This window comes from Heterocephalus glaber, unplaced genomic scaffold (assembly GCF_053883595.1).
Source record: "Heterocephalus glaber isolate CG9 unplaced genomic scaffold, H.glaber_assembly_v1.0 deba00000818, whole genome shotgun sequence".
Lineage (NCBI taxonomy): Eukaryota > Metazoa > Chordata > Mammalia > Rodentia > Bathyergidae > Heterocephalus > Heterocephalus glaber.
In genome coordinates, this window is record NW_028258164.1 from 16,650,679 (window position 1) to 16,678,295 (window position 27,617).

At 42.3% G+C, this 27,617-nt stretch overlaps 1 protein-coding gene across 6 annotated transcripts in view; it reads left to right on the forward strand.

Moving 5' to 3' along the window:
* The window catches only part of Dpp6 (dipeptidyl peptidase like 6), an 863,175-nt gene that overhangs the window by 567,115 nt on the left and 268,443 nt on the right, over positions 1-27,617 (forward strand). For all 6 annotated transcript variants that reach the window (XM_004860345.4, XM_004860347.4, XM_004860344.4 and 3 more), the window contains exon 3: positions 9,994-10,092. In XM_004860345.4, the coding sequence (XP_004860402.2) occupies positions 9,994-10,092 (99 nt within the window). The remainder of the gene's footprint in view (positions 1-9,993; positions 10,093-27,617) is intronic.

Genomic DNA, 27,617 nt, shown 5'->3' on the forward strand with positions numbered 1-27,617 from the left:
TCAGCAGCTCCTCCCATCATGGACTCTCTGTGTCACTCTCCTGCTGCCCAGATGTGGCTTTTGCTTTGACATTCAAACTTGTGTCAGGCAGAGGAGGATGTCAAACCACCTATCCTTCCACGGGCCTCAGATCTTTCTTACATGCAGTAATGTGCAGGGCATCCTCAGGCCAGCCGACCTTGCCTACCCATGGAGCCAACATTAATAATGCCCTGTCATGAAATATAGAGAAAGAAGTTATGAGTGTTCTCCTTGGAGCTGAAGGTAAGGAGATTCCACAGTTTTGTAACCACAGAGAAGAAATGAAAGTCACAAGGCAGGACGTAACTGCAGCCTGCAGCCTTGGGTAGGTAACTGAAGCTTTGGTCTAGGAGACACAAATATCACCAGTGGTGGGCATGGTGCCCACCAGTGAGGGACCACTTCTAGACTCAGTGAGTGGACAGGAACATTTTAGAAACACTTGCGCACAGTCTTGGGTGCATCCTATAGCAGTGGCTTCATTTCAATAGACTTGATTTAAATCGTATGTGCTTTAAAAAAAAAAAAAAAGATCCAGAATTTTCCTAGAACTGCCAATTTGATTTCTTGTATTCTGGAAACTGAAACTACAGTATCTAATTTCTACTTCTTATCCAAAAACTCCATTCTGAACTCAGGGGATTCAGTCTTTTTCTGAACCCATGTCCCAGGACACAGGGCCCCTCCCAGTGTGGTGAGAACACTCCTACGGGATGCAGAGTTTGAGTCTGGAAGGGTCTGTGGCAATTGTTCTAAGAGATGAGGCTTTTTGTTCTGTAATACAGTCTAATTATCACCATTATGCACAATTTATGTTTTAGAAATCAAATTAAAAGTGTTTGAGGCAATCCTAGCTCTGAAGGGATTCACCAAATGAGAATGTGTCCTTTCCAGTTTTGTTTTTCATTTCTCCCTTGCTGGTATGTGCTCTTTCCTCAATTTCTCTTTGGGATAATTAGCCCAAAGTTACCTTTTATAAGATTTTCATATATTAAGTGTGTGTCTGCCTTTTCTGGCAGCCCGAGCTCTTGCATTCTGATGCAAGGACTCTGCTGTTTGGCACCATCATTGTTGAGGCATCTAAAATACAGCAAGGCCATCTTTCACATCAGAACATTCCTGACATTGGACTTTGATGGATTTCTGCATTAATGATAGACAGCGGTTTGTGATGAAAACTCTAAAACACATTTAGGGTGCATAAATGAAAGCCCTGGGTATCAGAAAGTCACATTAGAGGTGGACTTCAGAATGAGGCCAAGCAGAGGTCATCAAGTAGAAGACCCACTGGTCTTTGGGCAGAAACATAACATACAGGTTATTTTATGGAACTGAAATGTCATCACTCATTTATATACGGTGTCTGTAACCATATTGCTCACCCTCTGCTTATCTGTTTAAAATTCTGAAACAAATTACTTTAAAACATTGTATTAAAAATAACATATTATAGTAAAATATGCATTATATTATATAAGTTATGTTATATAAAAATGATATATCCAAATTGAATATCTATCAATACTATATTGCTGGATGGATTCTCAAACTGAACATGATCCTATCATCAGAACACCCTCAAAATACAGAATGCAGCCAGCACTCCCCAAAGTCCCCACGCTCTTTCTTATCACAAATTCCCTCAAAGGTTACCCAATTTCTGACATCTTAGAATAGTTTTTCAAGCTTTCATACAGTGGTATCTCAGTTCACAAACTTAATTCATTCCACAATTCTGGAAAAGATGGCCACATTCATGTTTATTCAGCAAAGATGGCGGCTGCAGTCATGTTCATCACCTGATGCAGAGTTAGAAAACAAAAATAAAAATTTTCCAAATGCTTCTGTTTGCAAACCAAATTGTTTGCAAACAGAAGCATTCATGAACTGAGATACCACTGTACTTTTTACTTTTACACTTTAAATATAATCAATCATAAAATATGTGCACTTTCTGGCCTGATTCTTTGTGAAATTCATTGCGGCACTTTAGATTACATTAATTGTCCATCTTTTAACTGATACTGGATTATCTCATCACAAAGTCCCACATAATCCCTGTGACAGTAGCAAAGTAGGGTAGCAATAATCACTAGCACCCATGTATGTCATAACAACTGATGGGTAACTTATAATTTCTTAGTCTTATAGAAAAGGCAGCTGGCTTCACATCTTCCAGACATTCCTCTCTCCTCTGTGTCCCATGTTGGACACATCCACATCCACCCTGCTGGCCTCTAATCTCTCATCAATGCCTGTGGTCCCAGCATCTTGTCAAGGCAGTGTGGGGGTCTCAAGTGGGTCTGTGATGAAGTTCACTTGCACATGGGCCTGAGGTGGCTTCCTGGATACCTTTGTTTCTGCTCACACCCATGTGCCAGACAACTGAGTGGGTGGATGGTGTCTGCTGTGATCATGGAACCCAGATTTGTTTGGTCTGAGGCTGATGCCACTGCTGTTAGTCTTCGTGACCACAGTTAACTCACTAGTGCTGGGTTGAGGCTGAGTGCTATAAGTGAGTGTGGCAGGTGTCATTTACTGTGATAGTGCAGAGAGGGCTTTGTGGGGAATTGGCAAGAGCAGATGCTGAAGGACAGACCCTGTGGGGCTAGGCGAATACCCAGAAGAAAGGCACCCTTGAGCCATCGCAAGTTGTCCTAAGTGTCTCAGATAGAGGACTGATGACTTAGTTGTCAGAATTTCAGGAAAAAAACACAACAGGGCTAATTTCTGTATTGTGCTACTAGTTTTCTTAGATGGTTTTAAAGACATGTGAACTGATAAGAAAAAGCTTTTAAGATAAAGCAACACCTGTGGGACTTCTCATAGGCAAACTTTGGGTAAAACCATAAGTAATATACTTTAGTCATACAAAGACTTCATTACAAAAAATAAGCAAAATAGAAGTAAAGATATAGGTTATAAAACAAATGGCTTCATCATTCAAAAGAAATTGATTGGGCATCTACTATGTGCCAGACCCCTTTAAATGCTGAAGTCATGTTTCCTATCTTAAAAAGAAAAGGGAAAAAATCAAGCTAGTCTGGAATACAGAGTTCAAGGTAAATGACCAGATTAATGGCTGGTCTCACGGTCAGGAAAGAAGGCTCAGTCAACTTGGAGCCTCAGAGAGAACCACGTCCTACAGAGTATTGACAAATTTTTTTATAGATTCTCTACTGGCCCTCAGATAAGATTTAAAGTAATTCTCATCCCAATTGTAGTTAGTTTTTTACATTCAGGATCAGACTGCTCTAGAGAGATTTCTCTAGAGAAATCTATTTGGATGTGTTTTGGAGTCAGGCTAACTCTGTGAAAGAGAGCAAGTGTTCCCTAGACACACAGCTGCTGCTACTCCTGTCTCCAGGGATTCTGTACATGGCTCAGATGCCAGCTTCTCGGTACTGAGCCCAGGATTCATCTGGCGAACAATCTGTTGTGCTGGACACTTTATTCAGAAGTAGGTCAAAAATCCCCAGGGTGCACCTTGCAATTTGCAGAGATGTACCTGGCTTTACATTTCAGTGCTCCTGATCTGTGGATAGTACAGCATGTTAGAAATTTATTCCTTCATTATGATAAGAATCTACCAAGGAAGCATGAGTGGCATCTACAACAGATATCATTGACTATACTTCTTTTACTTAAAAAGAAGAAGTCTAATTGGAAGTGCTGGTCCAAGTACCTAGCTGTGCCTAACACATGGTGCTCAGTCCACACACAAACTGGCAAACTCCAGCTGTGTGAGGTCAATAACTAACAAAATATGTTGCGGTGCTGGCACATCTAGTACCTCATGAGAACTCTTGACTTAGTGGGGCCGACATTGCAAACTGGGTAGCCGCCTTGATTTCCCATTTGTTTAGAAGGGAGAAAACACATCATCAACTTTCGTAAAAATAACATAAAACATTACAGTAACAAAATAACATAAAACATTACAAGTTTCCTTCTGGAAGAATTGTTCGTAGGTTAGATTCATTCATAAGCTGACAAAGTGAGTCTTTATAGTACACTTGTGAAAGTTCAAAACTCAAATGCTCAGAAGTCAATGACTTACTGTACTCTAAATAAGAAATGTACTTTACTCTGAGCTTAGCATGGGGTCTGTGTTGGTCACCTTTCTCTTTCTGGGACAAAAAATTTGATGCGTACAACTTAAAGGAGGAAGAATTTATTTTGGTTCATGGTTTCAAAGGTTTAATCCATGGTCCGCTGGCTACAGGACAGAATCATTATGGTGGAAGCATGGTAGACCAAAGCTGCCAACCTCATGGTGGCCAGGAAGCAGAGAGAGTAAAAAAGAACTGGAGACAAGGTGTGCCTTTCAAAGACACATCCTTAGTGACCTACCTCCTTCCTCCACCAAGGTCCACCTGCAACAGCCTATTGAGCTATGAACTCATCAGTCCATTGATAAGATCAATGCTCCCATGATACAATCATGTTTGAAAGCCCCACTCCGAATACATGAGACTTTGGAGAAAACATCTTAGATCTATGTTATAATTGTCTCCTCTATGAAGCCATTATCTGACCAGATTGCCATAGTCTTTGCCCCCTTTGGGTTTAAAAATCTCTTAGTACTTGACATCTGCCACCAAACTACCCACATCTCCCTAGAATAGTCACTTACCCTCCAAGCTGCTCAGGATTACCTCCCTTCAAGTGACTCCTTGCTCCTTGTTCTGGAAAGGTAATAAATCTGGCTGTACTGTGAAGATGGAAGCATTTTCAGTTATCAGGCTCTTCCATTGCCAACAGGATCAGACACTTATGAGAGGTCTCTGGCTAACCTCTGTAGATGCTGCCAACACTGCCTGGGCCACAGCTCACCTGTCCCAGTGTGGGCAAATACAGCTGAGTGACCATCTAGCCCATCCAGGGAGCTGGGAGTTATTGCTAGTTCTCTCTACAGGTGAAGTTTCAAACAGTTCTCCAATACTTTCACTATTGTTACATTTCTGGTTATACGCAGGGTAGTTGTATTATGTGAGGCAGAATTACGAACTTAGTTGGTGTTTATTGGGAGATGAAGTATAGTTTAAGGAGATGTGTTTGGGTATCAAGTTGACAGGAGTGGAATGTGGCAGTTAGGGATTGTCAACTTGATTGGCTTTAGGATCTTCCTGAGGGATTAGTGGACAACACTTCTTAGATCTGGGTGGGTATTAGAGGCATGACCCTGGGGGTTGATATCTGGTCTCTGGTCTCTCCTTCTGAGCACTGTTCCCTTGTTCTGTTTCCCGACCACCATAAACTAAGCAGCTTTGCTCTAGCTGCCCTCCACTGTAATGTTCCTGCCTTAGAATCAGCTTACCACGGACTGGATCATCTGAAAATCTGAGTCAAATTAAACCTCTCCTTCTTTAAGTTGTGAGTATTGGGTGTCATGTCCAGCAATGGGAAAGTTGACCAATACACTATTTAATACCATGACTGCTTAACAAATGCCTTAGGACAGGGCAAGAGCTTGAGCACCTTGCTTCATCCCCTGACCTATATACTGAACACCACTTTGCTCAGACTGTAGCAAGACATCTGCTAAGGATGACCAGGACTCTGTGAGGTCAGAAGTGCCCTGTAGGTATTAATAATGTATGACGCTGGGCTGGGGATTTAGCTCAGTGGTTCTGCCTCCTGCCTCGCAAGTGGAAAGACCCGAGTTTGATCCCCAGTACCAAAAAAAAAAAAAGCCAGTAATGTGTGAAGCTAAAGGACTGAAAGAAACTTTACTTCTCAGTGATCCCCAAATTCCCTTCAGGGTGAAATCCAAATTATAAAAGCCAGAGGCCACTTCTTGCATCTCCAACTTTAGGTTGACTTCCAGTTTAAGCAGATGGTGAAACAAAGAAGCATGGGGAAGTGATAGAGAAATACATATGAAACCATAGCTGCACTCAGAAACAGGAACAGAGCTCTTCCCATGCAGGATGGAGAAATATCCACGGGAGAAGGACCAAGCAGGAACCTGCAGCAGGAGGCCAGACGCAGTCCCTGTTACCCGCAGGCAGAGTGGCTGAAGTCAGCACAGTGGGAAGGGCTGGCATGTTTGTGTCCTGGAGAGGACAGAGGCTGGGCTGGCACTCGTGCCTTAAAATATTACCCGTCTAGGAGAAAGGACTTCAGTCCAAGTGGCCACATGAGTCTTGGTCAAAAGCCATTGCCCAGAGAGAATCTTCAAACTGCCTGATGTCATTCCTGAGACTGCACCAGGAGTCTCTCGCACCCCAGGATACTGGGACCAAAGCTGCCAACGAAGGCCCGCACAGGCAGAAACCATTGCCCAGGGAGCTAAGCACCAATCTACACACAAACACTGAGATCCAAAGAAGTCTACATCAATAGGGGAAACTGGAAATGACATTTTAGATTTTTAAAGGAATTATCCATTGCATAAAGGAGCCTGAAACTTAAGGCAAGAGTAGGTGATCTCGAAAAAGAGCTAATGAGGAATTTTAGAAATTAAAATCTAATCTTCTTAAATTTAAAAGCTTAGTAGCTGGATAAAAGAACAGTCAGACATGCTGAAGAAAACATTGATAAATGGGAGACTGAACTGAAGACATCATGGCCCTATCCCCCAAAGACACAGAAAGACAGAAACGTGCAGGCCATGAAGATGGCATTCAGAGCTCTGCACAGTTGTCTGGAATGTTGAGAGGAGGGACAAAGAGGACTGGAGCAGTGCTGATGAGATAATTACTAGAAATGCTTCGGATGTGGAGATGTGTAATTCTTACACTGCCTTTCTGATGATAGCCCCTAAAGGAATTTTAGGATAGCAAACATAATGAGGATAGCAAACATTTCTAGCTATTTTTGGCTCATGCTGTGACACTACAGTTTCCTGAAAATACTGCCTCCACCAACACCTTTAATCCTTCCTAGATTGATTGTTCTTTTACCTCCTTTAACTTGGCTAAGGATTCTTTCCTCAAGAAAGTCTTTCCAGGATCCCTCCTAATTTCCTGTTCCCTGTTCCCCTTAAATGTTAGAAGGGCAGGTTCCCCTCCTCTCAGCACCCCATCACTATAGCATTATGGCTGTTCATTTGGCTTGTGCTCTCACAACTCTATGAGCTTCCGGCAGTCAAGGGTGGAGTCTGCCATTTTGGTTCTTCAGGGCTCAGAATGGTTCCTGGTACATGGAAGTCAGTCATGCCCATGGTCACCTTGAAGGATTTGGGAGTGTCACACTGTAAGTCAATGATTGAGTTAGCTAGTTGGATGTATGAATGAGCCTTCAAGGTCCTGGCAGGCCAGCCATGAGTTTCCTCGGGAGATAGAGCCAATTATTGACAAACTCAAGCTTCTGGCTTCAGTGGAGTACTATGAATAACATATCCCATAATGCTTCTGCCACAAACTGTCCTATATAAAAATCTACACATTGTCAACACATCTTTAAAGACCAAATAAGGTAATAGTTTTTCAAAATAATAAAACATTTATGAGAAGAAAAATTTTTAGCAAGCAAATAAATTGCCTTCCCATCTTTCATATCCATGGTTTATTTAAATGCCACCCCTAAAGTGAAATAAATAGGACACACACACATGTGTAAATACCGAATAGTTTCTCTAGTGTGAGAAACTGAAAGTGTAAATAAGGACGAAAATGATTAAAATTAATAATTGATAATTTGAATTAGGAAAAGGTCCAAAGGGGTAGGGGTGGTGGGAGGGGAAGGGGAAAGGGAAGAAGGGAAAGGAAAAATTATGAGAAAGAAAAAAAAAGGAAAACTAAAAGGAAAAAAAATGAAAGCAAAGTCTAAATAAATAGGGAAGGGTGGTGGGGGTGAAGACTGCACAGGTAATGGGGAAAAAATAAGAACTAAGATACATCATGTACAGGTACAAGCACCCAATGATAAATGTAAAAGTATTGTATACCTAAAATGTACCAATTAATATATAAATAAAAATTTAAAAATAAAAAAATAAATGCCACTCCTACATTTTGTTCTTATTTGACAAATGGATACCACGGAATTTGGAGCCAGAATCATCCTTGAACAGTGAACTTTAATTAGATGAAATTTAAATTTTAATATGACTGTAATTTTTAATTTTTATTTTTATTAGTACACATTTTCAGTACATAATGATTACATTCATCATGGGGAGCCAGTGCGTGTACATAGTACACCTAGATTCCTTAAATACCCCTTTTCCCTCTTCTCCCGGCTCCATATCTTGATCCCCTTTTCTCTTGCAAAAGGTCTATCTCTCTGTTTCCTATTAACTATCTGTGTTTTTGCTCTTTAATTTATTTATACTTTGGTCTTCCCATATCAGACAAACCATGTGATATATAAGCTTGTTTTCTGACCATGTACTTAGGAGTCTCAAGAAAATGTATAACTCTTAATTGCTGGGATACAGTACAGTGATCTTAGACCAATGTTCAGTCGCCTTTAAATTCTCATTTTCTGTCTGTTTTCCATGAGGAAACCATCTTGTTAGAAGCTGTGTGTCTTTTCTAGAGCTGCCTCAGTGGCAGATAGCCCAGGTAGAGTCAGGTTTTGTTTTCCACTTCATGTTTACACCCCGGGGTAGCTCCACACACAATCACATCTCCCAAGAGCCACCTTGAGCCATATCATTCTGTAATTTTCAAAAGCCTTTTGTATGCAGTCATTTCCTTTGATATTCAGGAAATCAATCAGTGCACAAAGAACACTTGGCTTCTCTGGTAACTTCAGTACTCTACTATCCAGAAAGGCCAGAAAAGAGAAACTCAATGTGACACAACAAAATCTATGAACGACAACCCTAGAAGATGCTTTGAAGAGCTCATCTAGAGATCATTTGTTCCTATTTCATTATACAATTCTACGTTCCTTGCTATTTTCCCAATTTGCTAGAGATTTTGAAAGAGAAAATTAAAAGAGGCAAAGGGTACTGCGGAGGGCAGGTACCATGGCAGTCCAATGCTTAGAAAGAGACACAGCCATAACAAGCAGACATCAAAATTCAAACACACACTGACCAGGAGCCAGCTGACAGAGGCTGTGCGCAGACCCACACAGTTAGCCCCAGGATGACCTCACAGCCACACAACACAAAACAAGGATGTGAGGAGCCCAACACAAAGGACAAAAGTCATGAAGAAGAGTGCAGTGACATTAGCGCCCTGTGGTTAGGAGCTCCAGATAGAGGATGCATAGCACGGGTGGACAAGGGAAGGGAGTATCTTGTTACTATAACAGGAGAGATGCTGGTTTGGTGGACTGCTCTGTGTGCTCCCTCCATCAGCCGAGGTTCTCCTGATAAGGCAGATAAATGGATTGCTGAGACTCTAATGGAGGCAGGCTCTTCCCATGAGAGCTAAAATCCTAGAAGCTTTGACCTCTGCAAATAGGATAAAAGCAAGTGGATCTCTAAATTCTCACCCACTGAGGCCATGAACAAAATATCCCCTCTTGGGCTGGATATTAGTTTGGTGCCTTCATGGGCTTATTCCAGGCACATCCTCCTAAGAATGGATGAGTCAGGTTGGTTGGCCAGTTTGGATGTCATTCTGTCTGAATAAGCCCTAACCCAGAACCCAGTGACAGCCAGGGACAACTGAGGCTTTGGGACATAAATACTTAAGGAATGGCTCATGTGCTTTTGAATTCCCAGAAGCCAACACACTGCCTGTAGTTAGTAGCATTTGACACTTAATGAATGATTGTTTGCATTATCATGGAGTTCCTTCTGTCTTATCCCTACCTCATTCATGCATCAGCCTTGAAGTGTTCACCTCTGCATGTAAGGAATAGAGTCATTTATGCATTGCCTGTGTGTGTGAGGACCAAAAGATGCTATTTTACTGAACTGTGTTCTCCTTACCATAGTTTTTAATAATTCAATAAAAAAGATAAAGCAAGACTGGCTGTTCACCACCCATTTACAAAAATTATATTTTACCATATATGTTATTTAACCAATTAAAGTCTCACTATCTCTCTCATTTTTTTTCCTAGTGGAAGATAATAGTCTGTCTCAAAAGAAGAAAGTCACTGTGGAAGATCTTTTCAGTAAAGATTTCAAAATCCATGACCCAGAGGCAAAGTGGATAAGTGGTAAGTGGTAAGGACTCTTCCTTGGAGCCCTGAGGAGCCCCCTTCCCAGTGCCCAAGCCCCTGTGCCATGATTCATTCATTCTCCATCCCTTTGCGGCTGTGGGAGCTCTGCAGATGTGCAGAGCTACGCTGTTAGAGTCACCATACTCTACCACTATGACCAAGCAGACCTGGTGAAACTGGGCTCCTTATTTCATGGTGCTGCCTGGCAGACTTCAGCACGCCTCAGCTTCCTGAGAAACAGCTCTGTTGAGGGTGCTTCCTCCATGGGTCCCCTCCTGGAGTCACTGATTCACAGGAAGAGGTAGCCTGTTGCTAAGCAACGGCCCTAGAGGTGCCTGAACCTGCTTGCCTTCTCCTTGGTTCTGCATGATCTTCTGTCCTCTTACTGTCACTTTCTCTGGGCAGAGGAACCAGCAGTGACAAAGGACTCCTGCAAAAGACTGCCAAACACAGGGATCCTGGCGTGCAGATGCTGATGAGTTTATTTTTCCTCTGGAACTTTAATCTGGATCAAACCTAGCTTTTTTAGGAGGAATTTTTGTAAACATCAGAACAAAAGACAGTTGGAGTGGAAGGCAGTGTGCTCCTAAGTTTGGGGCCCAGTGTGGTCTCTTTCTTTCCTCCGCTGTGTCTGAAGCCTTGTAAGTGGCTCTCTGTGCTTCCCTCCAGCACCTCACCTGTTATCTCTGCCACTGTACTTGGCCTTCAGCCTGTGCTTCAGTGGAATACACTTGAAAATAATCCTCAGGTCGGGACCCTTTCAAGTGCAATGCTTGAGGTCCAGCTCAAATCCTTGCTTTCATAATAAATGAGGTCCAGAGAGGCTAAGTTGCTTTTCTGAGGTCACAGAGCAGGTTAGCAGCACAGTTTGGCTAGGAGCCCACCTCCTGACTTCCAATTCTGTGCTCTTTCCATTACGCTGTTTTGCAGATTGTACTTTTAGGTATCAAACTGCCTCTGAAATGCTTTTTTGTGCTTCACAAACTCTCAGAAAATCAATTAGCAATGTCTTTCATGTCCTACTTTGGGCAATAGCTTTTCTTTCCTTCTCTACTATGACTGCAGTAATTTATTTGCAAATAAAAGAAGCAGCTATCCTGGAGGGAAGGTGTGTTATAAAAATGGAGGAGAAATGAGAAGGTCGTATTGTGAATGCCAATGGAGGGTGCACAGAAATCCAGATCACAGCCTGAGCACAGGTCGTTCTGCTGACTGAGGCATTGATTTCACCTTTTGCTTTGAGACTACCTTAGTGCCTGGTGTATGTTTGTGCCAATGTGCAGCACAGGCAGGTATGAGCACCAGGGGCGAGCTCTAGGCAAGACCTTGGGAATACATCATGGTTCCTCTCCTAACAAGCTCAAGGTCACATCCTGGAGACAAAATGATGAGACCCCACCCCAAATGCAGAGGAGAAATTGATTTCCTCCTTCTTCCTGAGTAGACATTTTAGAGAGAGTACAAGAACACAGTCTTCTGGGGATGACTAGGACTTGTTAGAGAAGCAGAGAACAGGCCCCTGGAAAAATACAAGTCTGAAAGGTTGGTCTGTGCTAACCCTGATTGGGAGAAACCAGGGTAAGCTGAGAGACAATACCCAGAAAAAGCAAAACAAAAGCTGGCAAAGAGGCAGGTTCTGAGCATCAATCAAAAGGCCAGAACTAAGGGAGAGCAAACCCAAGCCATTCTAAGAGGGGCTAAAATAATGTAGGCATATATTACTAGGATACCACGGCTTCAGACATGGCCAAAATCAGCACTGCCTATGGAAAAAAAAAAGAGTCAAGCAGAGACCTGGTGTCCTAAGGTCACATGTGCTTCTGCAGGCATCTGGGCCGCTGAGTGGAATAAGGAGTTTGTGTGTCACCAGCAAGTCATAGGTGCTGAGCAAGATGAGCTAACTCTCTCTCTCTCTCTCTCTCTCTCTGGCCACTGGAAACCAGCCAGGATTTCCTCACATCCCCAAAGTTGGGAGTTAACACAAACTGCTGGGAGGTGGCCACATGCCCGCAGAAATTGCACAGCCTGTCTAGTTGGGCCCCAGAGAATCCTCTCACAGAGCCCACCTGTGGTTCTCATGACCAAGCAGCCTGGGGTGTCGGGACTTTCTCGGAAGGGCCACTGCTTTGTAACTGGGTGTGAGGTTTTGCCTGATGGTCAAGTCTCCCCGAAGAGGCCCTTTGGACACTGGGGACAAAATGGTCTCCCTGCACTGTTCCTAGCAACTTTCCTACTGTACCGTTCCCTCACTTACTCCTCTTCCTGATCATTCCCTTGCTTCCTGCCCCTTAAAAGTGTAACAGCTTATAGCAAATGACTCAGTGGTCAATAGTGGTTTCTGATTGTTTTTTACAAGTGCCATGGAGATTTCATGCATTTTCTTACACCACAAGTCTAATTGTGAAGATCCAAGAAAAGATTGCTATAAATACACAGGGTTATCTCATGTGCAGAGAGCACATCTAAAGCTGGGATGAGCTTTGGAAATCATTAGAACATTCATTCATCTAATAATACTACTGAGGACCTGCAATATAGCAGGCAGATTACTGGGCCCAGAGAGGGTAAGAAATTCACCCATGAACAAGTTATTAATGGTGGACATGGGAATCACCCTCAGCACCACTACTGCCACCACCAAATTCTTCTTCTCTTACTGTTTTTCTTCCTTCTCCTCCTCCTCTTCCTCCTCCTCCTCCTCCTCCTTCTCCTCCTCCTCCTCCTCATCATCCTCATCTTTATCATCTACTAGTTATATATTAACCTCTGGGCTGTTTTATATATATTAATTTTATTCTCACAACTCCTATTATTCCCATTTTGCGGATGAAAGAACTTATCTTTGGGATGTTTGAATAATTTGATCAATATCACACACTTAGTAAGTAGCAAAATTCAGACTTGAACGGAGGTCTCTCTGGTTTTGGTGAACTATCCTCCATTGGAGAGAATCCAGATCTTCTGTCCCCAGCCAATTACTTGTGTAACCTCAGTAGCTGCATTGCATGTCTTAACCAAGATTATAGGCTGGGAATATTTTCTAATTATCACCACCCTTTAAACTCTCTATTCCAGCATACCTATTCCCACGATGCCTATACCAAAGCAACAGAATACCCAAGTGATAAAGAAAAATGGAGTAAGTCTCTGCAGAGAAAGAGACAGGATATTTTTAGTACACATTAACCACTAAAGTTAACAAATGTATCTTGGGTTTAATATTGGAGTTAATAGTCTAGAACTAACACGCTTTATTTGTCAGGAGGAAATATGTTGGGTTGGAGTTAAGTTTTCCTCCCCCATTTTAGTAGACTTACTTTTTTTCAAACTACCTTTTCTGAAAGTGATTGGTATGACAGCTTTTTCACCCTGTGACCCCTTAACATCTATGTAGACTTCCTTCACATAGTGGTCACCAGCCCAGGGCAGCAGAAGGGGGTGTAGACATCAGTGGCCCTGACCGCACCCCAGCGTTATGTGTGCTATCCCTGTGCAGTGGCATGGGCCAGGTGTGGTGTGCTCTCTCTGGTGTTGCCTTGCTCAGGAATTTCTGATCCCCCTTATGGCAAGCACTCTACCCTGCTCTACCCTCTGGATCCCTTTGTGTGGCTCTGGGATTCCATGATATGGAGCAGCAGCATGGTCCATTCTTGTTTGCATAGGCCAGTGGTGGTGAACCTATGGCACACGTGCCACGGTGGGTATACAGAGCCCTCTTATTGTCAAGAGAAGCAAGTCCCCTTAGCAACCAAGCATTTGATATTCAGTTTTAATTACAGTGTTGGCACTTTGTGATAAATAAGTGGGTTTAGGGTTGCAGTTTGGGCATTTGATCTCTAAAATGTTCACCCTCCCTGGCATAGGCCAATCCACCTGAGTTCCCTGGTCCTCTAGCTCTTTCTCATTCTGAGATGATGGGTGACTAAACCCGACCCTCCTCCTTACCACCGTCTGTCTGCTCTGTCTCATGCTCTGCCACCTCCACCCGTAGCCATCATTGACCTGTCCCCTGCCTGCCCTCCATCTAAAGGCGGCACTGGCGAACTTGCATCACCTGCCTGAGGGATCACTGCAGCAGCAAAACCACTCCTTTTTCCCATAAACGTTGAGGTTTGGAAATTTTATTTTGTTTGTTGTTGGTGGCGTTATTATGTTTGGAGAAATTTTTGTTTTTGTTTTGTTGTTGTTGTTGTTGTTCTGTATTAGATTATTCTCATCTTGCAACAAATATCCCCTCATTTCTCCCACCTTACACATCCACGCATGCACACACACACAGTCCCCTTACCAAGTGCGCATTCCACAGACTCTGCTTTCCCTCTGCCCTGTGTACAGCAAGAAATAGCCGTCCATATTGGCGTCTCCAGTCATTCTTCTCTTCTCTCTTGACCCCAATCCATTCAGCCTCCACCCCACATGCCCAACATCTCTCCTGTCTGGGCCCTGTGGCCTCCGTGTGGCTACACCCCGTGGTCACTTCCCAGACTTCCTCTCACACTGCTGTCATCAGCCTGTGACACAGCCTATGGCTTCTGCTCTGGACCAGTGCTGTTTGGTGTCCCGAGGCTATTACATCCCTGAATCTGGTCTCCGCCTCCTGATTGGTGCCCTGACTGCCCCGTGCTGGCTGTCCCTCTGCCCCACATGTTCACACTGGTGGCCCCAGACCCCAGGCTGTGGTCTCCCTTTCCATCTGACTCCCTCCCCTGGTATCTTATCAAGTGTCATGATTTTCAGTGTTTCCTCCTAGTCCGTTGTCACCTAAATGCACATCTCCATACCAGATCTCTCTCCTGAACATCTCCAATGTCTCATAGACATTGCAAATTTAACCTTGATACCTCCAAATCAGAGTTCTTGATTTCCTTCCAAAACTAAAATCACAAAAATAAAAACTCTGCCCTATCCACAGCCTCCCTTGTCCACCCTCTGATTAACCCTATAGCAGACTGCAGCAGAGGGAACGGTGAATTCCAGAATGCAGCTGGAAGACGTGTGAACAGGCATGGTCTTTCACCCTTTCCTCTTTCCACTTGCGAACCACAGTCTCCTCCGTGCTTGCAGAATCTATCACTGTGCTCAGACCCTGGCGATGCCCCTGGGTGGCACCCAGATTTGGGTTTTGCAGACTTGCCTTTTTAAAAAATTTTTACTGATACACACTTGCAGTACACAAGGATTACACTCATCGTGGGGAGTCGGTGCATGGACATAATCCTCCTTAATTCTTTTTATGTCCCCCTTTCCCTCCCTTCTTTCTCCCTCCTTCGATCTCTTACTCCCCTTTCCTTTTGCAAAAGATCCATCTCCCTATTTCCTATCATCTACCTATTATTTTGCTCTTTAATCTATTTGTACTTTGGCTTTCTCATATAAGGGAAACTATGTGATATTTAAGTTTGTGTGTCTGATTTATTTCACTTAATGCTTTCGCAAAGGCAGGCTGAGGTGAGCCTCAGAAACAGTTTGATATGACCAGTGCCTTGTGCCAGGAGCCAGCCAAGGCCACCACCATCCTCTAGGGGGCCTGCACTCCCAGCTCCTCGAAGTGTCTCTAGGTGTAGGCAGGCCTGGCTTTGGAAGCTAATTAGCTGTCTGCCTGCTCCAGGCCGGGCTCTCGTGGCCCTGTGCCCTGATCACCTCCTGTGCCATGTGCCACTGAGTCCGTATGCAGTGAGATCTCTCACTGTCAGTGTTTACGCCCAGGTTCACTCATCCCACCACTGGGTAGCAGAGAGCCCTCTGTGTCTCAGAACGCAGAGCTGGAGAGAGTTTAAAACCAGAGAAGAGTGCTTCCTTTGAGCACAGAACAAGGTCAGCCGGCTGGCTCGGACGGGAAAAGTATGTTTGAGAAGAGAAGCTTGGAGTTGGTGCACAGGGCTCAAAGCAACCCAGTTTCCACATGTGCTTTATCCTCCTGTTAGTCTAAAAATCCAGATGCATTTTTTAAAATAAAGCCTGTAGGGCTCAGTAAAGGGGAAACACGAGCTTTGAATGGTCTGGGCTTTTCTGTTGCTTGTTGGAGGCCACATTTTCCAAGCAGAATTGAGCCTTAGATTGCTAGACAGGGAAAATGTCCCCAAAGGATGTCTGGTCCAGCAGCCCTGCAGACTGGCCAGCAGGGATCACAGAGCTTTGCCCACGAAGGCAGGCACCAGAAGAGGCAGAGTGAGCCTCAAAGGCTCAGCGAGGAGAGGAAGTAACAATAGCAATCATTTGAAGCCACTACATCAAATATACATTGAAGCCCCAAGAAGAACGCAAAACGTAATTATCATACATGTCTGCACAAACCATCCATTTATGTTCTCCCCATTCATTGGCATTTTGAAGTTTCCACCTTCCCTCCGGACAAGGGAACCTAAGTGGCCTGGCATTAGGAGACCAATTACGCTTCCCACTGTTTTAAGGAGAGAAACTCATCCGCACCATTGCTGCCAGGTACTCGGATGGACAAATGCTGCTTCAACACCCGCCTGTCTACATCGTTCTCATTCTTCATTTATCTTTCATGTTCCTAGCTTCTCAGCTAAAATTATCATCTGCTTAACGTCTAAGAGTTTCCTCCTGGAGTGTCTTATGGCATGGATGGGAAAAATGCTAAAGTCAGTAACACTCAGTGTCAGTGGCAATAAAAGCAATCAACAGTAACAATTACAGAATTCAATACTTTAGTGACTGTATTCCAGTCTCACTACAAGCCAGGGAGGCAGGAAGTTTTATCCTTGCTTTAGCGACTAGGAAACTGTAAATCAAAGAAAAGCCATTTTTTCAAAGTTACCTAGGTGCTATAGAAAGTCCAGGGCATCCCCGCCTCAATGTACCGCCAAGGCCTCCTTAGTGCCTCCCCTCCCACTATTCTGCTCCCTGGCTGGATGTGACAGGCATCCTTGGCTGAATCAGCTTCTCATCTCTGTTCTCTTTTTCTGAAACTGCTTTTGAGCAGCAATTCTCTGCTTCAGAAACTCTTTTTCATTCTTAATGGCTTGATCTAAAATAAATTTTCTCTCAATTTTCAGAATTCGAATCTATTGCTCCCTCCTTCTGCTGCACTAGAACTCTGCAATCTTCATTAAAGGTCTGCCCACCTCGGGCCTTTGCTCACATCCTCACAGCTTGATGGATGCCCTCTGTGCCCCTCTGTCCCCTTCCTGACCTGCTCAAGGTCCCCCTGCTGGCGGAGGTGGAAGTCTCTGCTGACCCTGAAGGACGGTGTGAGGCCAGGCCCTCTGCAGAGATGGCTTAACTCAGGACTGGGGGACTCAGGTTTCTGCAGACCCAGCTGGGCCAACTCTCTTCCTGAAGGGAGAGGCAGTTCTGTGGCTTATGATCACCTTGTGTTTGGCAGTTGTCGCTTCCCAGGGAAATTTAAAAGTAGGTCCCACCTCTGTGGAACCCAATTCAGACCTTTGCCAAGTGTAGATTCCCATCCCAAATTTGGTTATTAGTTTGTATTACAGAGGAATGAGCAGGGTTTGTGTTTTTTTAGGGAAATAAACACATGCAAGTGTGTTTGTGTGTGTGTGTGTGTGCGTGTGTGTGTGTGTGCGTGTGTGTGTGTGTGGTCAAAACGGGGACTGTTCATGTTTTTAAAAATGTATTACGGTAAAGGACACATTGCCCATGAAAAGACACATTGGCCATGAATCCCCCTCAAAGTACTTCTTCTCACTTTGAACTCGCTTATCTCATCATTATTGCCACTTTTTGAAGCAGTTCTGAAACTTCTCTTTTATATCTTTACGAGAAGTAATAAAAAAATAGGTGAATGCTGCTGCCTAGTGCCATCCAACAGAGAGTCGGGCTCATAAAAACAACACTGTGTCCTCATCCACCCTGTTCACTGGACTGCCACCATGCAACTTCTGGCTCATCCCCAGAGTCAAAATGACCATGAAAGGGAAATGTCTTGAATCAATTCACAACATGGAGGCAGCCACAGCAGTGCAACTAAAGGCACTCAGGAAAGGGGACTTCCAGAGCTGCTTCAGAAAGCAAAACAATGGGATAACTATGTTTGAATCCAGGGTGAAGTATTTTGGGGATTTGTGGCAATGTGTTCTTTACTGTCATAAATTTTTAAATTTAGATATTCAATGTAATTTTTAATTGTACCTCATATTATCATATGTATCTATGCATATGTGAAAAAGAGGGATCTCGGATAAGAGTTACTTTTCCAGGATATTAAGTGGTTGCTTTAAGCACTCCAAGTCTCTTTAGAAATTTTCCTGGGGAAACCCATAGCACCTCCCCATTTTTCATACATGTGCAGTTGTTGAGCACTATGGGCCTAAGGCATGGGAGGTGAGGATGCCAGATTTGCCCCCAAGAAAAGACCCTGGTCCAAAGCAGTTTATCTCCTGCCCCATAATGCCTCACAGCCTGGCTGTAGCAGGGACACTTTCACCCCAGCAGTGTCATAGGCCAGGAGTCACAATTTCGTTTTATTTTACTTTGACCCAAATTAAAAGATTTGCAGAACCCAGATGAGTCCTGATGCGCTTCCATAGCTGTGTGGCCCAGGGTGAGATCTTCCCTGTAACACATACCAGGAAGCCCCGTTAATTAGAGGCTCCATATCCTTCAATGCAGTGACCCTTGCTGTTATCATTTATTGTCTCAATTAAATTATCCCACATATCCCTTACCTTGGCAGCCTGCTGGAGCCTGATGAATTACCACTGACATCTTATCAAACATGGATCAGCTTCTTAATTAATAAAAATATGAATCACCTCATCTCCCTGTAATTGAGCAGAATCCCCTCTGGTCCATCAGTCCTCTGCCCAGGTGTATCTTCCTTCATCTTCATTGTTTGTCTACAGCCCCATCTTGCCCTTGACAGGGAGCTTCTTGGGGGTCATCAATGCAGGGTAGTAATTACCATATTTCCCTCACAGGCCAGAGTGTCTGGGGTGTAATAAAATTCCAGTAAACATTAGTTGATTGAATGACTGAGTCACCAAGTGAGCAAATCACAGAACCATAGTTGACTGAGAGCTAACCAGGCCCTTTATTCATGGTAACTCTTGGCATTTAAAGAAACTGTACATATATTTATAATTGTCAGTATATATCTGACTATTTTCTTGCTTTTACTGGCAACACTAAAATGGTGAGATAATGCCTGTTATGGCTGTGTCTAGTTTTCCCCCAAAGCCTCATGAGGTCATAGGTGGGGCTTTTTCAGAGTGGTTGAATCTAGATAGTGTGATGTTAGGATTAAGGGTGGGTGATTACTAAATTAGTCCACTGACTGCTTTGGCACCACACTAAGCCCAGTAGCCTAGATAGAATATAAAAGGGGAATAAAAAAGCTTCTAAGTTTGCTTGTTGCTTTGCTACCTTCTCCCCACCATGAGCTGTTCCTCTTCTGTGATGCCTATCTGCCATGCTATCCTGCCTTAGAGCCAGCTGATAATGGACTGAAATCTCTACAAACTTTGAGCTAAGTAAACCTTTCCTCCTTTAACTTTGGGTATTGAGTATTTTGTCTGGGCAACAAGAAAAGTAACTAAGACAGTGACTGATACTAAGTTTGTTCCCATCATAAATTTTATGGTTGTTGATTGAACATAAAATGGTCTGAACACAAAGCCAAGTTCTGTGGTGTATTTTTTCACTTAACCGCTGAAAATCACCCTGTGAGGGTCAGGTGACATCATTTCCATGTGACCCAGTGGCTCCACATCTTCCAGTGTGATGGGTTAATAGGAAGTATAACCAAGAACCCAACTCCCACAGGATGTCTGGTGACCTATGTGACATTGTGTGTGATTCTGTGTGCTATGTCTTCCTCTTCTCTGTCTGACCCTCCATCCTCCATCTTGACACCATTCTTTTGTCACTGCTTAATAGCAGATTCATGAAAAGTTACAAGATGGCAGAGCAGACCAATGGCTCACCAGAGACAAGGCACTTGGGTGAGAATGCCATACCTGTGCTCCTCCCAGCCCCCTGGCATTCTACCCTAGACAGTGGATCTGGCAGCAAGGGCCCTGTGCTCTCCCTTCAAGTTGCACGTCTGGAGAAGGCAGTTTGAGCACAAGATCTTCTGATACAGTGGTGCCTCAGTTCATGGACTTAATTTGTTTCAGGATTCTGGGGAAGATGCTGCAGTCTTGTTCATCACCCAGTGCAGAGTTCATGAATGAAAACAAAATTTTGCCAAACACTTCTGTTTGCAAACAGAATTGTTCATGAATAGAAGTGTTCATGAACTGAGGTATTACTATATCTTGTGGTTTACAAATGGCTGGGATGGAATCATCTTTCTTTGTGTCCTTTCCATTTCTTTTCTTTTCCCTTTAAGTTTATTGGTACATTTTAGGTATAAAATACAGTTACATTCATCATTGGGATCTTGTACCATTACATAAGTATCTTGGTTCTTATATTTTTCCCCTTCCCCTGCCCTCCCTTCACCCCCTCTACCCTTTCCTATTTGCAAAGACTTTGTTTCCATTTTTTTCCTTTTCTCATATTTTTTCTTTGCCCTTTTTTCATTTCCTCTACCCCTCCCACTTCCCCTGCTCCTTTAGACCTTTCCTTCCTATTACACAATATCAATTATACATTTTTAAGTTGCAATATCAAGATCTAGGAGACATTACCAGAGATTTTACAGAATTTAAAAGGATATAGAAAGCATATTACAAAAATCTGTTTTGAAATAAATTTGACAACTTCTAAGAAGTACTTTGGAAGACAAATTAATGAAACACACTCTGAAGGAAATATGAAATTTGAATAGCACCTATTAAAGAAAGTATATTCCTAGCTTGATAACCTACCTATATGACAACAGCAGGCTCATATACATTTTAAATGATAAATTATATCAAACAATTAAAGCAGAAAAAAGAAGGAGCACTTCTCCCCTCGTTTTAGGAAATCAACATTGTGCTAATCCTAAAACTGGATAAAGATAATAGAAGAAAATGTATGAACATAGATAGAAATTTGCTTAAGAAAACAAAACTATTGGAAGTCAGATCTGGCAGTATGTAGAAAGTGGTTTTGTTATAGGGATGGCAGTGTTGGTTCACCACTGGAAGATCCACCCCCAAAAGTCATCATTTTAACAGAGGAAAGGAAAAAGCCATATGATCCTGTCAGTAGTTGCAGAAAAAGTATTGGACTAAATTCTACAGCTGTTCATGGTAAAAGCTATCAGGAGACTAAAAGTAGAACAGAACCTTCTCAACAGATTAAAGACATGTACTCCATACTTCCAGTGAGAACGCCTTATATGAATGGAGAAGATACAATGCTTTCTCCTTAAGGTGGGGAACAAGGGCAGATATGCTTACTCTTTATCTGTCCATTAAACTTTGAAACCTAGGCTCAAACCAAAATAGTCTGGCAATAAAATGACACAATTAGGATAGGATTGGCAAGGTAGAAGCAAAATTTTTATATGTAGATAAAATGATAGAGAAAATACTAAGAAATCTCTAGGAGCCCCTAGAACTTGTACTTGAATTTAGCAGGATTAGAAAACACAAGGTATATATAAAAATTCAGGTCTGTGTATACTTGCTATAAATGAAGAATTGGATATTGAAATTTTAAAGTTATGTAGGAGTACAGAGGATCTAGAAAAGTTAAAAAGAAAAAAACAGTGTTGGAAGACATTTAGTACCTAATTTTAAGACTTCTTCTAAAGCTACAGTAATCAAGGCAGTGTTGGTGTAAGGAAAGACATATAGATCATTTGAAGAAAACAGAGAATCTGGAAATAGAACCACACATATATGGTCCACTGAGTTTTGAAAGATTATTTAACATTAGCATTTTATAGAATATAAACTCAATTCAAGAGCTGAGGAAGAGATAGTGTTTGCAGCAAATGGTGCTAGAACACCTGGTATCCATATATAAAAAATTAACCTCAACCCTTTATTTCCGTACATGAAAATAACTTGAAGGGGTCTATGAACTTAAATATGAAAGCCTAAAAGTATAAAACTTTAAGAAGAAATTATAAGAGAAAATGTTTACAGATTCAGGGTAGGCAAGAACTACCTAGGATACAAAAGACATGATGTATAAAAGAAAAAAAATTGATAAATGAGATTCCATCAAAATTTAGAACTTTAAATGACATCATTAAAATGAAAAGTAGTCCTTAAACAGACTATATTTACAATGCATATAACCTATGACCAGAATATATAAAGAACTCTTAGAGCTCCTTAATAGACAACCCAATTAAAATGTAGACATAAGAAGATGAAAAATAACCAGTATAGCACAAGGAATGGTGTGCAATTCTAGAATCAGGAAAATACTAATCAGTACAATAATAAGACTGAATTATACACTCATTAGGGAGATGAAGTTAAAAGTTTTAAAAGCCTTGTCATGACTTTTTCTTTTTGTTGGATTCTCCCCCTTTGCATTTAATTTGTCATGCCCAGTGGATTCATTCTGCTGGGCTTCCTGGGGTTGTGATCCTCGTTGTCTTTTCTTAGGGTATTGTCTAACATTTTTTGGAGTGCAGGTTTGGTATTCATGAAGTTCCTGAGGTGCTCTTTATCATGAAAGTATCTTATTTCTCCATCAATTTTGAAAGATAGTTTTGCAGGGTACGTCAATGTGGGTTGGAGGCTGTTTTCCTTTACGGCTTGAAATACATCACTCCAAGCTCTTCTTGCCTCGAGGGTTTGCACTGAGAAGTCTGCTGTGATTCTGATGGGTTTCCTTTGTATGTGATTTGTTTCTTTTCTCTCACTGCTTGTAGAATTTTGTTCTTCTGTTGGGTTTCTGGAATCCTAACTATTATATGCCTATGTGTAGATTTTTTTTTTTGATCAAGGCTATTTGGAGTCCTATTATGCCTCACTTATCTGTATGTCAAGTTCTTTTCCCCTCCTTGGGAAGTTTTCTGCCATCACTTCTGTGAAGAGTTTTTTTATGTCATCTGCACTCTCTCCTCTTTCTTCATTGACTCCAATTAGTCTTATGTTATTCTTCTTTGCATCATCTAGCAGCTGCTGGATTGATTTCTCATGTTCCCTTATAATTTTGAAGCAATTTTTCTTTTCCTGGTCACTAATTGCAATCTTATCTTCTATATCTGAAATTCTGTCCTCTCACTGGCTCATTCTTCTGTGTAGACTTTCAATGGAGTTTTTCTTGTCCTGGAAATCTATTTGCATCTGTTTTATGGATTCCATTTGTTTCTTATGTTGGGATTCCATCATGTTCCTGAGCTCCTCTCTAGATTTGTTAATCATGTCTTGCACTAGGGGCACAATTTCTCCTGTTATCTGAGAAATTATTTCTGATTTCATTTTTTCCAGATCCCCTTTTGTTGCCAGTTCAGTGGGTCCAGGTGGTTGAGTATCAGAGTGTTCCATCTCATTTCCCTTTGGGTTGCTGTAGGTGATCTGGAAGTCTGGTTTTGACACTTATTTATGTGTTTTCTCATTTCGACTGGGGCGGGGGGCTGTTAGCGCCTGCACGGATTACCTCCTCTGAGGTGGGAGAGGTGGGACAGGAGCTGCAAGCAGCGGTAGGGATGGTGGCCCAAAAGCCCTTTCCTGTGGGCTGGGAGCAGCCGGAGGGATGGTGGCCGGCCAAGCCCACTTTCTTGAACAAGGCCCAGTGATAAGACTCTTTCCGAAAAGGGTGTTTCATAGATGAGCAGGTTAATGAAAGCTCTCTGCAGAGCCTCAGGAAGTTTAATGTGGAATCAATCTAAGAAGTTACTCAGCCAGCACAGTGATCCCAGGACTGTGGCAGGAGCATGTGTGGGACAGAGCCTGATTGTCTCAAAGCTCACACTTCATATAACTTCAGGGGACAAATTACAAGGTAGGTAAGGGCCATACACGAGGACAGATTGATTGCACAAACCTATTTCTTGGGCCATGCGAGTGGTGCTATCTCTAAGTACGGACCTGCCCCTTCCTATGGTCCAGTGACTCTGGGGACCTGCGCAGGCACACCAGGGAGGCCTCCAGAAATCTGTTCTGCAAATGGACATGAACAGTTGACACTCACAAGCTGAAGATCCATTTCAAGATACAGACTACAGAAAAAAACTATTTCAACTTATTTTGTTCTGAAATAGAATCACCTTTGTTTCCACCTTTTTTGAATTAGCATGCATTATTTGTGCACAATAAATGGTTTCATTGTAACATGTTCATACATGTGCACAACATACGTTGACCATCTTCACCCTCAGTGCCTCTTGCCCTCTTCCTTCTGCCCTGGTTCTCCCCCTCTTCCCTGGTATTCCTTGTTCTACTTTCAAGGCATCTTTTTTTTTCCTAGTTTCTAGATATGAGAGAAAACATGCAATATTTGTCTTTCTGAGTCTGATTTATTTCACTTAACATGATAGAGTATTTTTGAATGCCTGGAGAGATATAATGGTTGTAGTATGATGACAGTCATTTTTATATGAAGGAAAATACAATTGTGTTATCCCTAGGATAGTTAATTTTACAAATTGCTTGTTACTTGGCTGTCGTAAACTGTGTAATAAGTTCTAATTTTTTTTCTGGTGCTAAGGATTGACCAGGAACTTTGCACGGAGCTATATCCCAAGCCATTTATTTATTTGTTTATTCATTTCTTTGTTTATTTATTGATTTTTATTGGGCATGGTCTTGCTAAGTTGCCCAGGCCAAGCTGGAACTTGTGATTCTCAGCCTCCTAGAGTGCTGGGATTACAGGTGTACACCACCACACCTGTCTATAAGTTTAAATGTTTAAGGGGATCCAGAGCAGGGAGTGCATATCTGCAACCACTTGTAGGCTGGGCTGTGATTCCTAAGCCCCTGTAACAGGTGCAAGCTGGACACTTGGCTGTTCTTTCTCTGACTGAGATGTGTCACGGGTCTGCACAGCCACCTGTTGTGCACATCTGTTCCAGCACAGAGCTGGGGACCTCTGAAGACCTGTAGAAGGTGGTATGAACCACGTGATAGCATGGCTGTATTAGTCAGGTGGAGATGCAAGGCAGGCACCTGGAATCTGGGAAAGCCTTCAGCACGGAGTCCTCTTTACTAAGTGACATAGTGTTTATGAATGTCAGCAGCTTAACATTAGTGACAAGCTCACCAGGGCAGGCTAAACCAGTGACCCAGACCCCAGCATCTTCAGTCCAAGAGGAAGCCTCTCTGAACCAGTCAGATTCTTTTTGATTCAGTTTTTATTTTTCATTAGTCCATATTTACAATATAGGATGATGACCTTCCTTATGGGGAGATGGCATATGTTTGTAACACATCTCACTTCTTTTTTATCCCTTCCACCCTACTCACTCCATCAGTTTATCCCCTTCCCATGTGGGAAAAATATTTATCTCCCTACTTCCTTGTATCTATTATTTATTTTTTTCTCATTTGTGTGTCTGATTTATTTCACTTAACATTATTATCTCAAGGTGCATCCATTTTCCTACAAATGACTCTTTTATCTTTCCTTATGGAAGAGTAGTATTCCATTGTGTGTAAATATCACATTTTCTTTATCCATTGATGGATTGATCTATTGATAGGTATATAAGCCATTTTCAATATTCAGCTATTAAAATAGAAGTTTCATTGGGCCCAGCTATTCCCCTCCTAGGCATCTTCCCATTCTGTTACTTAGATGCTGAGGGTGGGTATGAGGGCTGGCAAAGTGCACATGCACAAGTGTTCACGAGTCACTTTCCATAGCCAGGCCCTCTGCAGGGCATGTGAGGGATGGAAGAGCCCATGCAGGTTGCTCCTTCTGACACTTTGAGAATGCAACAAAGTGCAAGTCCTGCACACAGACAACCATGTGCACTCCTAGTGAAGGGAGCTCAGAAGAAGGGAACCACAGGGCATTTGCACAGGAGACAGAACAAGAATCCAGGAGCTTCCCTGTGACAACAGGGTGCATATGCAGTTGGGGAGAAAAAAGAACAATGTACAGATTAAACATGTCCCAGACCTGGGGAACATTTTCATCAGTCTATTGAAGTTTCAGTCAGTAAGCTTTAATGGCCATAATCAAGAGCTTGAACTTATCTTTGAGGCCTCTGGTCAGGCTGGGAGCAACATGATGCTGCATGGGATTCTGGACTCTCTGTGTCTTCTCCAGCAGGGAAAACACAGAGAGGAGGCTGAAGGTGATCTGTTGGGCAGCACTGCCTTCCACTTTGGCATTGAAGCCTCTCACAGGAAGCACAGCTAGGAGCTTACTCCTCTGTGTGTTTGTCCTCATATTTCTTATTTGACTATTTGACAAATACTCTTTAAGCATCTTCTCCATGTCTGGGTGAGTGGCTCATCAGGAAGCAGCAAGGGCTTGCACTGTGAATTCAGGAGACAGAGACCCCAGGCCAGGGCCTGTACTTCCTGGGCCAAGGACCCTCATCTCCCAGTTATTGGTTTCTGTACCATGATTGTGCTTTCCCTGTAAAATGATTTCCTGAGGCCACTGGACTGGAAGCACTTCGTAGACACACGCAAGCTTAGGTGTTATAAATGCTAATTTCCAGAAACCTGAGAGATTCTAGCCACAACATTGAAGAGCCAAATCATGCATTTTATGAAAATATTCTATTACTGTATGAAGAAACAGATAATCGAAACATTGAATGGATGTGTCCTTCTCTAAGTGAAGGGGTGAGATTAAAACCTACTGTTCTTGATTTATGGATAAATAATATAAACAATAAAATATCATTTTACCTGAATTATTCCTACTGCTAACATTGATAAATTCCAAAATATGTCTCCAACTGACTGATGTTATTATTTTTAGCTTTCACTAGTTGGAACATTTTGCAAAACAGTGCCCTCCAGTGGCTAAGAATACACTTGGAAATTACAATAGGGATGATATTTTTAGTCTGGCTAGAGAATTGATTGTAAGGCCAGCATTTAAAGAGATTTATAACCTTGCTGCAGATGTATACATTGTACATGTGTAGCAAATAAGCATGAAGACTGATATAATCTGGCTTGTTAACAGGGTGTCTGATTTCTTGATCACCAACCTATTAATTCACCTATTAATATATAATGTTACCCTGGGTGTAAATTTAGCTGCCTGTCATTTATAATAACATTAGCCATGTAACATATTGTCATTTGAGAAAGAGTGCTGCTTTCTGCCAAAGCCAAGAGCCTCAATAATTATTTTTTAAAGTGTAGTTAGGTGTGATTAGTAGAGTTATGAGTACAGGAATAGAGAAGTCAAAGGATCAACAGAGAGAACCTAATTTTTATGAAAAATTACTCTTGTCTCATCCTTCTTTTTTTGTTCAAAAGATCATTACAACTCAAGAGCTCAATACCATACTTCTCAAAATGCAAATTAAGTGCTGCTTCTCAAAATAGCCTTTCTTGGCTAAAAATATCCCAAGAAAACTTTTTTAGACTTAGATGGCTTTTAATTAAAAAGACAAAAGAGAAAATGGAAAATATACAGCGTAGTTTCTTTTCCTTTTCTGGCTTTTTCCTATGGAACTGTATTAATAGATGTTTCTGAAACTTACAGTTGTGGTTTTAAATTCTCAGTCATAC